We start from the raw sequence: 14,986 nt of genomic DNA, 5'->3' as shown, positions 1-14,986 counted from the left end.
TTAAAACAAACCAGAAATAAATTGATGGAAGAGCAATAGAGTAGAAGGGAATTGTTTTGGTGGGTGGGAGGAGGCAAGTGCAAGGAGAAATACTGGGGACTGCATTGAAGCAAATTATATTCCATGCATGTCTGAAAATGTCTAAATTAGACCCACTGTTATATATAACTACATTTCACAGATAAAAACATTTAAGATGTCATGAAAATACATCATTCTTTCAGTGCAAACTTTGGAAAGGAAAATATTTATTTGTATGTTTACTCCAGTAGCCAATTTATCTTTTCTTTGAAAAAAAAATACAATCATACAAAATTCTTATAGCATTTTCAAGATGTGGAAGTTATAACTATAAAGTAAAGTTCCCAATAAATTGTCAATGTAGATACCACACAATAATTTTATTCTAATTCATGTAGACAACCTTTCAATTTACACCAATTTTTTCTCTTTGATATTTTTATTATTTCAATTAAAATGTGCTAAGGGTCTTATTTTTACACTAAATCTTCTACTATTATCAAATCATGAAGTAATATATGTTATTAATTTATTCTTAATTTACAAGGGTAAATAAGACATAAAACTACTCTGCATTAGCAATGTATCCATGATTTTTGAGAAATTGAACCATAAAAACATTTGTTCATTTCCTCAAATTTGTTTCACAAATAAACAAAAAGAGTGATGATGTGTCACAAAGTTCTTGCATATATTGAAAACAATGAAGGTGGCAAAAGGTAAATAACTTAATTGTTCTTTCTATTCTTGTGCTGAACAAAGGCTAGCAGAAAGCTAGCTAACATCAAAGATGATGTTACTACAGGGAGAACAGTAATTCTCTGATTTACTTCTCTGAGTATTCATAAATGTCAAAACTTTATTATCAGTCTGAAATTGCTGGTGAAAGTCAGACTTCACTGACCAAGGCTTCAGATTGTCCCACATGGATACATGGTCCAGGCCTACCCCTGTGGATTCAGGTTTGAGGCCCACAACCATGGATACAATCAATAGTTACAATTTTGTACATCTAGGCTTCATGCCCAGCCTCACAGAACCAGGAACTTGTCCCGTCTACTGTTTGACAAAGATACAAGCTACCCTTTCTGAGGAAGCCAAAAGCAAGCCCAAATACAGACAATTTCTATTGGCCTGCCCAGAATAACTAGATGGGCTTCTAGTATAGAGTTTTCACATCTGGAGCCAGACTATGAAGAGTAAAATATGTCCCTATTTTATCAATTGCACAGTCATCAACTCATTACTACAAGGATTAAGAAAAATTAAGGGAATCATTAAAATGCCAGTGATTTGTCTTTAAAGGAGGAGATTTATGAACTTCCTGACAAGTAATTGAAATTAATCATCATAAAGGACTCAATTACTAGAGACTAAAAGTAGACATCATGAAAATATTCAGGAAACAATAAAGAAAACCAAAAAAGTTTGACAAGAACATAAGAAGCAAACAGAAACTCTGGTGCTAAAGCACATAATTACTGAAGTGAAATTTTTCATAGAGAGCTTAAACCATAGAATTCATCAGCTAAGGAAAATAGCCAGTAAGCTCAAAGACAAGTCATTTTAAATTACCAAGTTAGAGAAATAAAGAAGAAAAAAAGTTAAAAGAGCAAATAAAGCCAAAAGGAATTGCAGGACACCAACAAACAAACTAATATATACATTATGATTGAGAAGAAATACATAAAAACAGAAAGTTTATTTAAAGAATTAATGACAGAAATTTTCTCAAATATGGAGAAAGATCCAAGTATATAATATAGGAATCTCAAACTTCCCCATTCAGGACATTACAAACAAATATGCATCAGGTCATATTATAATCAGACTATCAAAAATGAAAGACAAAAAGAGGATCATAAAAGGATTTTGAATAGGGCTAAACCAGCAGATTTCCAAGCAAAAACCTTTTAGGTCATGGGATAGTAAGATGACATATTAAACACATTTCAAAACAATAATAGATGGAAGGAGAAATTAAATAGCAAAATTTAAAATATCTTGTAAACAAACAGAATGGAAAGACAATATACCAAATTTTATAGGATGCAGTAACAAGAGTTCTATAAGAGAAGCTTATAATGAATGCCTACATCAAAAAATAAGAAAGCTCTTAAATAAACACCTTAATGTGTCATACCAAGGAACTAGAAAAAAAAGTAGAATAAACTGAGACCAAAATTAATAGAAAAGGGCAAATAAAAGATCACATAAGCAATAAATAAAATAAAAATAGTAAAAGGCAGCACTATAAAAAATCAATGCAGAAGTAAAATAGAAATTTCAAAAAAATTAAAAGGCCAGCAAAAATCATTTAGCCTCTTGAAAAAGGAAAGAAAATCAACAAACCTCTAGATAGACTAAGACATAAACTGAGAAGACCCAAATAAAATGAGAAATAAAATGGGAGACATTTTGCCAGACCTGAGATACAGAAATATAAAGGTTCCTAAATGAATATTATAAAAATTCTAATAAATTGGAAATTACAATGAACTGTCCAAATTCTTGGACATAAACTACTTATCAGGACTCAATCATGAAGAAAATCTTAATAGACCAGTAAAAAGGAGATTGAATCAGTAAAATCAAATGTGTTCCATCAAAGAAAAGTACTGTACATGATGCCTTAGCTACTGAATTTTATCAAATATTTAGAGGAAAAACTAACAAACTTTGAAAGTGTTCCAAAATATTGAAGAAGAAAACTATTTTCAAGCTTATCTTACAAGGCCAGCATTGCATTTAAACCAAAACCATACAGAAAAGAAAACTTCGGGCTAATATCCCTAATGAACATAGGTACAAAATATCCTAAACAAAACACTAGCAAATTAAATTCAACTGAATATAAAAAAGATCATTTGTTGGGGTGGGATTGTTGCTCAGTGGTAGAGCGCTAGCCTCGTATGTGTGAGGCCCTGGGTTTGATCCTCAGCACCACATAAAAATAAATTAAAAAAATAAAGGTACAATACCTTTGTGTCCAACTACAACTAAAAAAATATTTTTAAAAAGAGATCATTTTTATGATCAAGGGGGATTCAACTCTGAGATGCACAGATGGTTCCTTATTTGCAAATCAATAAATGTGATGCACTCCATTAAAGTGAGAAATGTATGTTTAATTCTTTTGCCCATTTATTGATTGGGATTTTTGTTTTCTGGTGTTTTTGTGATCTTTATATATTCTAATTTCTAATATATTAGAGAAGAAGCTGGTGAAGATTTTCTCCATTTAGGTAGGCTTTCTCTTCCTGTTTTGGTTTCCTTTGCTATGAAGAAGTGTTTTAATTTGATGCCATCCCATTTATTGATTCATGATTTTATATGTTGAGCTTTAGGGGCCTTGATAAACAGGAAGTTGGTGTCTCTGCTAATATATTTGTGTGTTGAGCCTATGTTTCCTTTTAGCAGTTGCAAAATTTCTGGTCTAATTCTTAGGTCTTAGAGGTCTTCCATTTTCAGTCAACTTTTGAGAGATAGGAGTCTATTTTCATTTTTGTAAATATGAATGTTAAGTTTTCCCTACATCATGTATTTTAAAAAATCTATCTTTTTGCCCAACATATGTTTTTGGCACTTTTTTCAAGTATTAGATGACTATAACTGTGAGGGATTGTCTCTGTGACTTCTATTATATTCCGTTGGTCTTCATGTCTCTTTTGGTGCCAATCCCATGCTGTTTTTGCTACTAGAGCTCAGATCAGGTATTGTATTGCTTCCAGCATCACTCCTCTTGCTTAGGATTTTTTGGCTATTCTGGGCCTTTAATTCTTCCAAAGAATTTTAAGGCTCTTGTTTCTAGCTCTGTATAGAATGTCATCAGTATTTTCATGGGAATTGTACTGAATCTGTATAATGCTTTTGATATGGTCATTTTGATAATATTAATTTTGCCTTTCCAATATCATGGGATACCTTTCCATCTTCTAAATTCTTCAGTCTTTTTCTTCAGTGTTCTGTATTTTTTATTATAGATATTTTTTATCTTCTTGGTTAGATTTATTCCCAAGTATTGGATCTTTATTTGTTTGAGGTTATTGTGAATGGAATAGTTTCCCTGATTTCTTTCTCAGCAGATTCATTATTGGAGTATAGGAAAGGGATTTGTTTATGTATGTTAATCCCATATCCTGTTACTATGGTGAATTTTTTTTTATCAGCCTTAGAGTCCTCTAGTAGAGCATTTGTGTCTTCTAGATATAGCATTATGTCATCAGCACACAGAGATAATTTAAATACTTTTTTTCCTCTTTGTACCCATTTAATTTCCTTATATTGCCTGATTACTCTGGCTAGAATTTGAAGAACTATGTTGAATAGGAATACTAAGAGTGCATATCTTTGTTTTATTCCTTATTTTGGAGGAAATTCTTTCACTTTTTCAGTTCAGTATGGTGTTGTCCTTGGGTTTATTGTAGAGGTAAATTTCTTATATTGCTTGTTCTTCCACTTTTTGGCGGGGGTGGGGGGGTAATAGGGATTGAACCAAGAGAAACTTTACCACTGAGCCAGCCTTTTTTATTTTATTTTATTTTTTACATTTTGATAGAGGTTCTCACTAAGTTACTTAGGGTCCTGCTAAGTTGCTAAGGCTGGTCTCAAATTTACAATCCTAGTTCCTCAGCCTCCCCAGCTATTGGAATTACAGGCATATGTCACTGTGCCTGGCTTTCTCCATAGTTTTTAACAAGAATGGGAGTTGCATTTTTGTCAATGTTTTTTCTCCTTCTTTTGAGATGACCATGTGATTCTTGTCCTTAACACTACTTTTGTGGTAAATCACCTCTATTAATTTGCATATGTTAAACAAATTTGTATCCCTAGGATCAAACCACTTGGTGATGATGCACTATCTTCTTAGTGTGTTTTTAAACACAGTTTTTGCCTGAATTTTATTAAGTATTATTGCATCCATATTCATAATGGATATTGGTCTGAAGTTTTCTCTCCTTGATGTGTCTTTGTCTGGTTATGCTATCAGGGTGATACTGATAAAATAGAATGAATCTAGTAGCACTCCTGCCTTTTCTAATTCATGGAATAATTTGAGGAAGATTGGTATTAGTTCTTCTTTAAAGTCTGGTAGAATTTTGTTGAAATATTCATGTGGTCCTTGTCTTTTGTTTATTGGAAGGTTTTGAATTTTTGCTACAGTCTCATAGTTTGAGGAAAACGGTATATTAGAGACAGGATCTACTTCCCAGCAGTTCTTATCATTAGACTTACAAAGGAGGAAGTCTGCTCCTCTGCAAGTGAGAAACTCAGGAAACACATGAAACTTTATACTGTACTGTAAAAGAAACCATAAAGACACAGAAAGTCAGAAACTTCAAATATACTATAAGAAATAAAGCATTAGAGATGTACCAGTTTGGCACCAGTCTGGGAGTAGTGACTGCTGCTGAGGGAGAGGTGAACACAGGCAAATTAATAAAGAGATTTGCATGGCTCATGGAAAAGAAATTTAAAAATGAAGAAAAATTATCTTAGGTAAACTTGTGGATTAGAGAGCAAGGCTTATTTTAATGGGCACCAGAGTAAGCAATTCAGTGAAAACTAGCCCCAAATACTTTGCTCCAGGGGCAGATGGTTATCTGTGAATTGGAATTGTTGTCATAAGAATTGCAGAAAGGGTTCCGGCCTGGAAAACATGCCTGGACTCAGTAACCAGTTACCACACGGTGCAGGAACCATCTATTAGTACTGTGCAGCAATGAGTAGACTCAGAAAATTTGAAACTCATAAAAGGACTTTGCCAGGAGTAGCCTAATACAATTCTCAGAGTGTGCCTGAACCAGAGTGACTTAAATAGTCACAAAGAAAATTGTATCTGGACCATACATGCTCTGAATACCAAAGGAGAAATCTCCCTTTGTTATTGGCATCTCTTTAGAGCTACCAGGAAGATTCCTATAGCAGCCATACAGCAGCATCTGCACTCCAGGGCAGATATAACAGGTATTTCATAATTATAATGATGAAGCTGACCCATAGAAATTTATTCCCTGTACCCTAAAAGTGGATTTTTCTTGAAGCTCTGGAGATCCAGATATCCTACAGAGACTGGTATCTCCCCAGTAATAGGGAGCATATATCAAATATCAAATACCCTTTGACAGAGTTCCAAAGTTCAGCCAAATCTAAACCTCAACTATTGGAACTTCCAATTTAGAACAATGCACCATCATCACTAAATGAATACATAATTTGTCAACATCCCCCAGTCTATTAAACCTGGAATCTGAAATCAAATGCAGCCATCTTTTCTTCCTAACCACAACTGCTGTTAGGTAAGTGGGAAACACAAGGTTTTAGATTTACCAACCTCCAGAACTCAACCTAAATATTACAAAGCCAAAACTAAATATAAAGAAGGAAAATACATTGCTGCAAACAGTTTTTACATCTAATCTGGAAAAAATGTGTTTACATTAATATATTCACTACTAGAGATAATTACTTGAATATTTCATGAATATTTGTTATATATACCACATAGTGGGGTACATACCAAATGATGAAGGCTGAGAAAATAGGATACTGTGTATTCTTAAGGATCCACAGTCTAGAGGAGGATTTAAACACATAAATATGTTGATATAATGATATTAATACTTGTACAATTATGAAGAAATTGCTATAGATCTTAGGAGAAAGAACTATTACTGTGCCTGGTATGACCAAAAGTGGATTCCCAGAGGAGCTGGAATTTTAGAAAAATAAGGAATAGGTATTTTTCAGATAGAAAGAGTGTTATATCAGTTAGAAAAAAATAGGGTTATAAAACAGCATGAAATTTTAGGGAACTCCAAGTCACACAGTATGACTGTAGTATGATGGACCCATACTGTGTTAATTAGCTTTGTGTTGTTATAACCAAAATATCTAACAAGAACACTTAGAAGAAGAAAAGTTTATTTGGGGCTCTGGGTTTCAGAAGTTTATCCCATGGTTGGCCCATTTGGGCTTTGGAGCCAAGGTGAGGCAAAATATGATGGTTGAAGTGAGTGACAGAGGAAAGCTGCTCAGCTCATGGTGGTTTAAAGAGTCAGATGAAACTATAGTGTTTCTGTGCATGCTTTGAACTTTCACTTTGGCAAAGGAAATAATACTTTGCTTTCTTAAATAAGTGCTCCCAGAGAAAAAATAAGGAGATGGAAGGAAAAAAAGGAAAGGAGGAAGTGATGGAGAATGAAATCAAATTTCTTGCATGTATTATTTTATCAAAAGTAACCCAAATAATATGTACAATTATAATGTTCCAATAAAAAGAATCTTTTAGAAGTGTTCCCAGATGTAGAGGGGAAAAAGAAAGAGTGACATTTCAATCGTAGCAGTTGAACATCAAAAATGGAGTCAGACCATCCTGCCCAGGAAGGAAAACACGGGTCACATCATCTTTTTTCAAAGCACAGGGGCTAGACAATCCCCATTTAGGAATTCAGACAATAGCTCACTTTAGTCTCAGTGTTCACCTCAGAGCCCTTTCGTGCAGGAAGGCAAACCTCAACTGCAAATTACCACTTAGCATAGCTGCTAGTGTCAACCATTCTAAGGAACAACTCTCTCTAATCTCTTAACCTTGTCTAAATTGCAGAACTCAAATAGTTGTACCCCTGGCCAGGGAACACACCCTGAATCTCAGCTCAATCAGAGGTGATTAATCATCCAGCCAGTGATTCATGAAAGTAGAGTCCAGGCAGTAGCCATATTCAAACTTAAATATGGCAGCAGTCTAAAAAGCTGAAGAACCTGAAAGCAAGCCCTGACTGTTCAATATTAATACCTTATGGCACATCCAAGAATCACAGGGAAAATTAAATAATGAAAGAATACCTTAAAGGACTGAAAAATGTGGCCATTTCCTCAAAAGCATGGACACCAATAAAGATTCAAGAACTTAATGACTTAGCTGAAGAATTCAATAGAATGCTAAAACAGCAGGCTCAATCAAACAGAAGAAAGAACCGATGAGTTTAAAAACAGAATGATTAAAGTTATCCAGAAAGAGCGGCAAAAAAGAAAAAGAGGAAAAAGAATGAAGAAAGTATATGGAAATTATGGGAGAACATCAAGAGACATAATTTTCACATAATAGAGGTTTCTGAAGGAGGATATAAAAATATCCAGAAAGTATACTTAAAGAAATATGGCTGAAATTTTTATAAATCTGGGAAAGATGCCAACATCCAGGTACAAAAAGCACTAATCAAATTCAACCAAAGAGGACTTCACTAAAACTCATAATAATCAAACTATCAATGTTTAGAGACAAAGAAAAAACTCCCAATGTGGCAAGAGACATTAAACATATTACATTCAAGGGACACCTATTATAGTTATCAGTGGATTACTTAGCAGAAACTCTTCATGCCAAGAGAGAATGAGATAATATATTTGAAATGCTGGAGGAAAACAAAAACTTCCACAAAGAATATTTTGTCTCACAAAGCTATCTTTCAGGAAGTGAAGGAGAAAAAAAAAAACTTTCACAGATAAGCAAAAAATAAGAACTCTAGTACCAGTAGGCCTGTTACAGTAATAACAAAAGGAGTTCTATAACCTGAAAAAAGACTCCTAATTAATAGTATAAATTATATAAAAATTATATAGGTAACATAATACATATTCAGAATAATCTAAGAATGTAATGGTGTTGTGTAAAGAAATTTTAACTCTGGAATGAATATTAAAGAACAAAATAAACACTATGGCTAAAATAAGTTTTCAAGAGACACAAATTCCAAAATCATGTGAATTTTGACATAAAATATATGTGGGAGTAAAAGTGTAGAGTTGTTGTAAGTGATGAAAATTAAGTAATAATTAGCTCGAGATACCTTGTGATATGAATTTTTTTGTAAGCCTTATGGTAACCACAAAACAAAAATTTATAGTAGATGAATAAAACATAAATAGAAAGTATTGAAAGAATGTCATTACAGGAAGTTATCAAGTCACAAAGGAAAACAGCAAGAAAGGAAGAAATAAAATCTGTCCAAAACAATTAGTAAAAAATTACTTAATGGCGATGTATATTCTTACGTACAAAAGTTTACTTTTTTTGTTAATATTTTTAAAATTTTTATTGGTGCATTATTATTATACATAATAGTTGCATTATTTAGACCATATTTATATATGTACATAATTAATAATTACTTTGAAAAGTGATTAAGATGAAAAAACAGAATGCCTGAATGAGTTAAAAAAAAAACTATAAGAGATTCATCTTACCTTTAAAAATACACAAAGATTGAAAGTGAAGAGATAGAAAAAGATATTCCATGTGAATGGAATCCCACAGAGCACATGTATCGCTATATTTGTATCAGATAAAAAGACTTTAAGTTAAAAAACTAAAATTAGAAGAAGAAAGTCATTATATAATTGTAAAGTGGTCTACTAAACAAGAGTATATAATACTTTTAAACACATGTGTAGTCAACATTGGAACACCTAATTATTTATGATATGTATTAGAAAAGTGTGTAGGGAGATATAGATTATGATAATAGGAGGGGGCCTCAATACCTCACTTTCAACAATGATTAGATTATCTACACATTAAAATTGAAAACATTGATTTAAACTTCACTTTTTGATCATATGGACCTAAAAACACAAATCTTTCCATCTAACAGGAAGAGAGTACACATTTTTCTCAAGTCCACATCAAACCTTCCTAGAGTAGATCAAATCATGTACTACAAAGTAAACCTTAAGAAATGTAGGAGAATTGAAACCAAATGAAGTATCTTTCCAATCACAATGGTGTGACTCTAGAAATCAATAACAAGAGAATTCTTGGAAAATTAACATATGTGGAAAATAATAACCTATTACTGAGCAAGCAATGGGTCAAGGAAGATATCACAAGGGAGATAAAAACAATTCTAAAACAAATGAAAATGGAACAGAATATACCAAAATGTATGGGATGTAACAAGAGCAATTATATGAGGGAAAATTATACTAATAGATGCCTGTATAAAATAAAATGTAAGATCTCAAACACTCAACCTCATATTATACCTCAATGAACTAAAATGAGAAGGAGAAACTAAACTCAAAGTTATAAAAAGAAGGAAATGACAAAAATCAGAGATGAAATAGAGACTAGGAAAAAAGTAAAAAAAAGCATAAGGTGTTTTCTGGAAAAGATGAAAGTTACAAAGTCTTAGCTAGAGTAAGATAAAACAAAGACAAATAAAATCAGAAATGAAGAAAGTGGTCTAATACCTGAAAACATAGAAATACAAAGGATCATAAGAAAATATTATTATCAATTACATATCAACAATTTGGAAAATCAAGAAGTGGATAGATTCCTAAACACATATAATTTATTAGCACAATATCAAAAAGAAATAGGAAAACCTGAACAAAGCCACAATGAGTAAGGAGATTGAATTAGTAATAAAAAGACTTCTGTCAGATAAAAAAACAGTGATTAATGAAGTCACTGTTGAATTATGCAAACAATGTAAAGAATGTTTGAGTCTTTCAAATATAGAATCATATTATCATCAAACAGATAGTTTGAGCTCTTAATTTCCTATTTGTATCTCTTTAATAACTTTCTATTGCCTAATTGATCTGGCTAGATTTTCAAGGACTATGTTGAGTGGAAATGGTGAACGAGGGCATCCTTGTCTTAATTCAGTTTTTAAAAATTTGTTCTAATTAGTTATGCATGACAGTAGAATGCATTTTGATACATAGTACACAAATGGAGCACAACTTCCCATTCTTCTGGCTGTATATGGTGCAAAGTCATAGTAGTCGTGTAATCATAAATGTACATAAGGTAATAATGTCTACTTCATTCCACCATCTTTATCACCCCCACACCCCTTCCATCCCCTCACTCCCCTCTGACCAATCCAAAGTTCCTCCATTCTTCCCTACCCTGCCCCCACTACAGATCAGCATCTGCTTATCAGAGAAAATATTGGCCTTTGGTATTTTGGGTTTGGCTTATTTCACTTAGCATGATATTCTCCAGCTCCATCCATTTATCTGCAAATGCCATAATTTCATTCTTCTTTAAGGCTGAGCAAAATTCCATTGTGTATATATACCACATTTTCTTTTTTTAAAAATATTTTACTTTATTTGTAGTTGGACACAATACCTTTATTTTATTTTTATGTGGTGTTGAGTATTGAACCCAGGGTCTTGCACATGCTAGACAAGCACTGTACTGCCAAGCCACAACTCCAGCCCCACCACATTTTCTTTATCCATTCATCTGTTGAAGAGCATCTAGGTTGGTTCCATAGTTTAGCTATTTTGAATTGAGCTGGTATAAACATTGATGTGGCTGTGTCCCTGCAGTATGCAGATTTTAAGTCCATTGTGTATAAATCGAGGAATGGGATAGCTGAGTCAAATGGTGGTTCCATTCCAAGTTTTCTGAATAATCTCCATACTGCTTTCCATAGTGGTTGTACCAACTTGAAGTCGCACCAGCAATGTATGAGTGTACCTTTTTCCCTACATCCTCACCAAAACTTATTATTGCTTGTATTCTTGATAATTGCCATTCTGACTGAAGTGAGATGATATCTTGGAGTCATTTTGATTTGCATCTCTCTAATTGCTAGAGATGTTGAACGTTTTTTCATATATTTGTTAATCAATTGTATTTCTTCTTCTGTGAAGAGTCTGTTCAGTTCCTTAGCCCAATTATTGATTGGATTATTTATTTGGAGGAATGTTACGTTTTTTGAGTTTGTTTCAATATAACCAGGAGATTAATGCTCTATCCAAGGTGCATATGGTAAATGCATCTCCCTTTCTCCCATTCTGTAGGCTCTTCACATTATTGATTGTTTCTTTTGCTGAGAAGAAGCCTTCTAGTTTGAATCCATCCATTTTTTTAGATGTAATTCTTTCAGTTTTTCTCTGCTTAGATGATGAAGGTCTTGGGTTTAATGTATATAACTTTTACAATGTTGAGATATGTTTCTTCTATCCCTATTTTTCTAGTGTTTTAAACATGAATGAATGCTGTACTTTGTCAAATGCTCTTTCTGAATTCACTGAGATAATAATTGGATTCTTGTTTTTAAGTCTATTTATTTATTATTTATTTATTTTTTAATGAGATGAACATAAACCTAATATTAAGCCAGACAAGAATATTTCAAGGAAAGAAAACTACAGGCCAATATCTCTGGTGAATAAAAATGCAACAATTATACCAAAAATATTAGAAAATTAAATTAAATAGCACCATGATCAAGGGGGATTTATCCCATTTATGCAAGGATGATTCAACATATGCAAAATTAACATAATACAAAAACACCATATGATCATCTTCTAAGATGCAGAAAAATTAATTTATAAAGTTCAACAACAGCTTCCATGATATTAAAAACTCAAATTGAGTATAGAAGAATATGTTTCAATACAGTAAACTTCATACATAAGACCACACCTGACATTATATTGAATGATGAAAATTTGAAACCTCCTCTTATAATATTGAGAATAGATCAAGGATGTACATTCTCACCCTTTTTATTTAATATGATAGTAGAGGTTATTAGCAGAGCAATTAGAAAAGGAGAAGAAATAAAAAGCATCAAAATAAGAAAGGAAATAGTGATATTGTCACTATTTGTTGATAAAGTAAGATTATATATAGGAAAACTAAAGGAATCATAAACACTACTACAATTAATAAATAATTCAAGACTGCTGATTTCTCCAACCATATCATGGAATATATTTGTTAGATATGTTGAACAGTTTTTCATTTATTAGTTGACTACTTATATTTCTTCTTTTGAAAAGTGTCTGTTTAGGGCTGAGGCTGGGGCTCAGTGGCAGAGTGCTTGCCTAGCATGTGTGAGGCACTGGGTTAAATACTTAGCACCACATAAAAATGAACAAAATAAAGGCATTCTGTCCATCTACAACTACAATTGTTTTGTTGTTTCTGGAACAACTCAGCAAAATAAAATTCAAAATGAAAATAAATTGGACAACATTGTTTCACACATACATAAAACAGGCCAAAAAAATAAACAGCAACTTCATAGACAGAAAAAGGGGGAAAAAATGAAACCTTTTTATCTTTGGTCTTTTTATCCATCTCATACAAACCAACTACTTATAGTACAGCTAAAGTATATACACACAAAAAGTTACTGGAATGCTCAGAATAAGATTGTTTTGTTGTTGTTGTTGTTTTTGCTTTTTTTTTTTTACAAGATTTTTTTCTCCTTTGAGATTATAATGAATATGGTCACATCACAAGTAAATTCAGAAGTAGGACAGAGAATGCTGCAAAGGCTGGTTTGGTCATCCCAGATCATTAAAAATGGCTGACCCCTAACAATATATACAAAAATATAAAATGTAAATAAAAAATACAAACAAATTTTCCTTTTGAAAAGTACTTTTAAGAAAAAAAGCAGGGCCTTGGAAGTTGTGGTTCTTTTTCCCTCCCCTGTTGCAAATTCACTTTGTGTGTGTGTGTGTGTTTCACATGTGTTTCCATATGAATTTCAGAATTTTTAAAAAATTTCTGTGGAAAATAACCTTGGAAGTTTTATAAGAATTACATTGAATCTATAGATCACGTTTGGTAGCAAAGAAGCATTTTCACATTGTCAATTTTTCCAATAAATTGGAAAAGAAACTAAACAGACACTTAAAAAAAAATTGGCCCCACTGGCTGCTCTGAAAAGCCATCTTTGCATTGTTCCTGGGTCCAGCTCCCCATTCGCTACAACCACTTCCGCCTCGCGCCTCCTCCGCCGCTGGGGACTCCCGCAGCTTTATCGCCAGAGTCCCCGAACTCTAGTTTCCTTTTTAACCTACTGCATCGGATCACTGGGTGCCCTACCATGTCAGATAGGGCCGTGGACACTAGCTCTGAAATCACCACCAAGGACTTAAAGGAGAAGAAGGAAGTTGTGGAGGAGGCAGAGAATGGAAGAGAGACCCCTGCTAATGGGAATGCTAATGAGGAAAATGGGGAGCAGGAGGCTGACAATGAGGTAGATGAAGAAGAGGAAGAGGGTGGTGAGGAAGAGGAGGAGGAGGAGGAAGGTGATGGTGAGGAAGAGAATGGATATGAAGATGAGGAGGCTGAGGCAGCTACAGGCAAACGGGCAGCTGAAGATGACGAGGATGATGATGTTGATACCAAGAAGCAGAAGACCTATGAGGATGACTAGACAGCAAAAAAGGAAAATTTAAATAAAAATAAAAGGCCACGGTGACCTATTCACCCTCCACTTCCAGTCCCAGAATCCAAACGTGGTCACATTCCAGAGGAGAGGTCTGCTTGCCTGACTGCCCACAGGCAGTGCCACCCACAGATGAGCAGATGACACGTGCTCTTCACCACACTACCAAAACCACAACGTGACAATGATTCCCCCCCCCTATAAAACCCACTTCAGTGTTAGCAACCTTCATGCACAGAGGCCAGGCCATGGTTTGGGGCCACAGTTTGTTCTGGCATGAGACACTACAAAAATGCTCAGTGAGATAGGCTGACAATTAATTTTTGGGGTTTGACTCCAAAATCTCAGGCAACAAAAGCAAAAATAAACAAATGTTATTACATCAAATTTAAAAGCTGGGCTGGGGTTGTAGCTCAGTGGAAGAGTGCTTGCCTAGCATATGTGAGGCACTGGGTTTGATTCTCAGCACCACATACAAATAAAATAAAAGTTCATCAAAAACTAAAAAAATATTTTTTTAATTAAAAGTTTCTGCACAGAAAAAGAAACAATTCACAAAACGAAGAGAAAAGCTACAGATTAGTAGAAACTATTTGCAAGCAATACAGATAATTAGGAATTAAAATCCAAAATATATTAGAAATTCTGACAACTCAGAAAAAACAAACAAACAAACAAACAAACAAAACAATTTAAAAATGGGCAAATGACCTGAATAGACATTTCTCATAAGAAGACATAGAAAT

At 33.5% G+C, this 14,986-nt stretch overlaps 1 protein-coding gene and 1 long non-coding RNA gene across 2 annotated transcripts in view; one reads left to right on the top strand and one right to left on the bottom strand.

Annotated features, from left to right (window-relative positions):
* LOC120889005 (uncharacterized) overlaps window positions 1-14,986 on the bottom strand; it is a 410,936-nt gene that overhangs the window by 150,499 nt on the left and 245,451 nt on the right. The window lies entirely within an intron of this gene.
* LOC101975807 (prothymosin alpha) lies at window positions 13,878-14,245 on the top strand. Its single transcript, XM_005335213.4, has one exon. The coding sequence runs from the start codon at window positions 13,896-13,898 to the stop codon at window positions 14,226-14,228; it is 333 nt and encodes a 110-aa protein (XP_005335270.2). The 5' UTR covers window positions 13,878-13,895; the 3' UTR covers window positions 14,229-14,245.

Source organism: Ictidomys tridecemlineatus, chromosome X (genome assembly GCF_052094955.1).
Source record: "Ictidomys tridecemlineatus isolate mIctTri1 chromosome X, mIctTri1.hap1, whole genome shotgun sequence".
NCBI classification, from domain to species: Eukaryota; Metazoa; Chordata; class Mammalia; order Rodentia; family Sciuridae; genus Ictidomys; species Ictidomys tridecemlineatus.
The sequence above is the reverse complement of the archived record's forward strand: the minus strand, read 5'-3'. Positions and strand labels throughout refer to the sequence as shown.

Bases quoted from the DNA above. Each gene is read 5' to 3' on its own strand.
- LOC101975807 (XM_005335213.4), top strand. From the start codon at position 13,896: ATGTCAGATAGGGCCGTGGACACTAGCTCTGAAATCACCACCAAGGAC.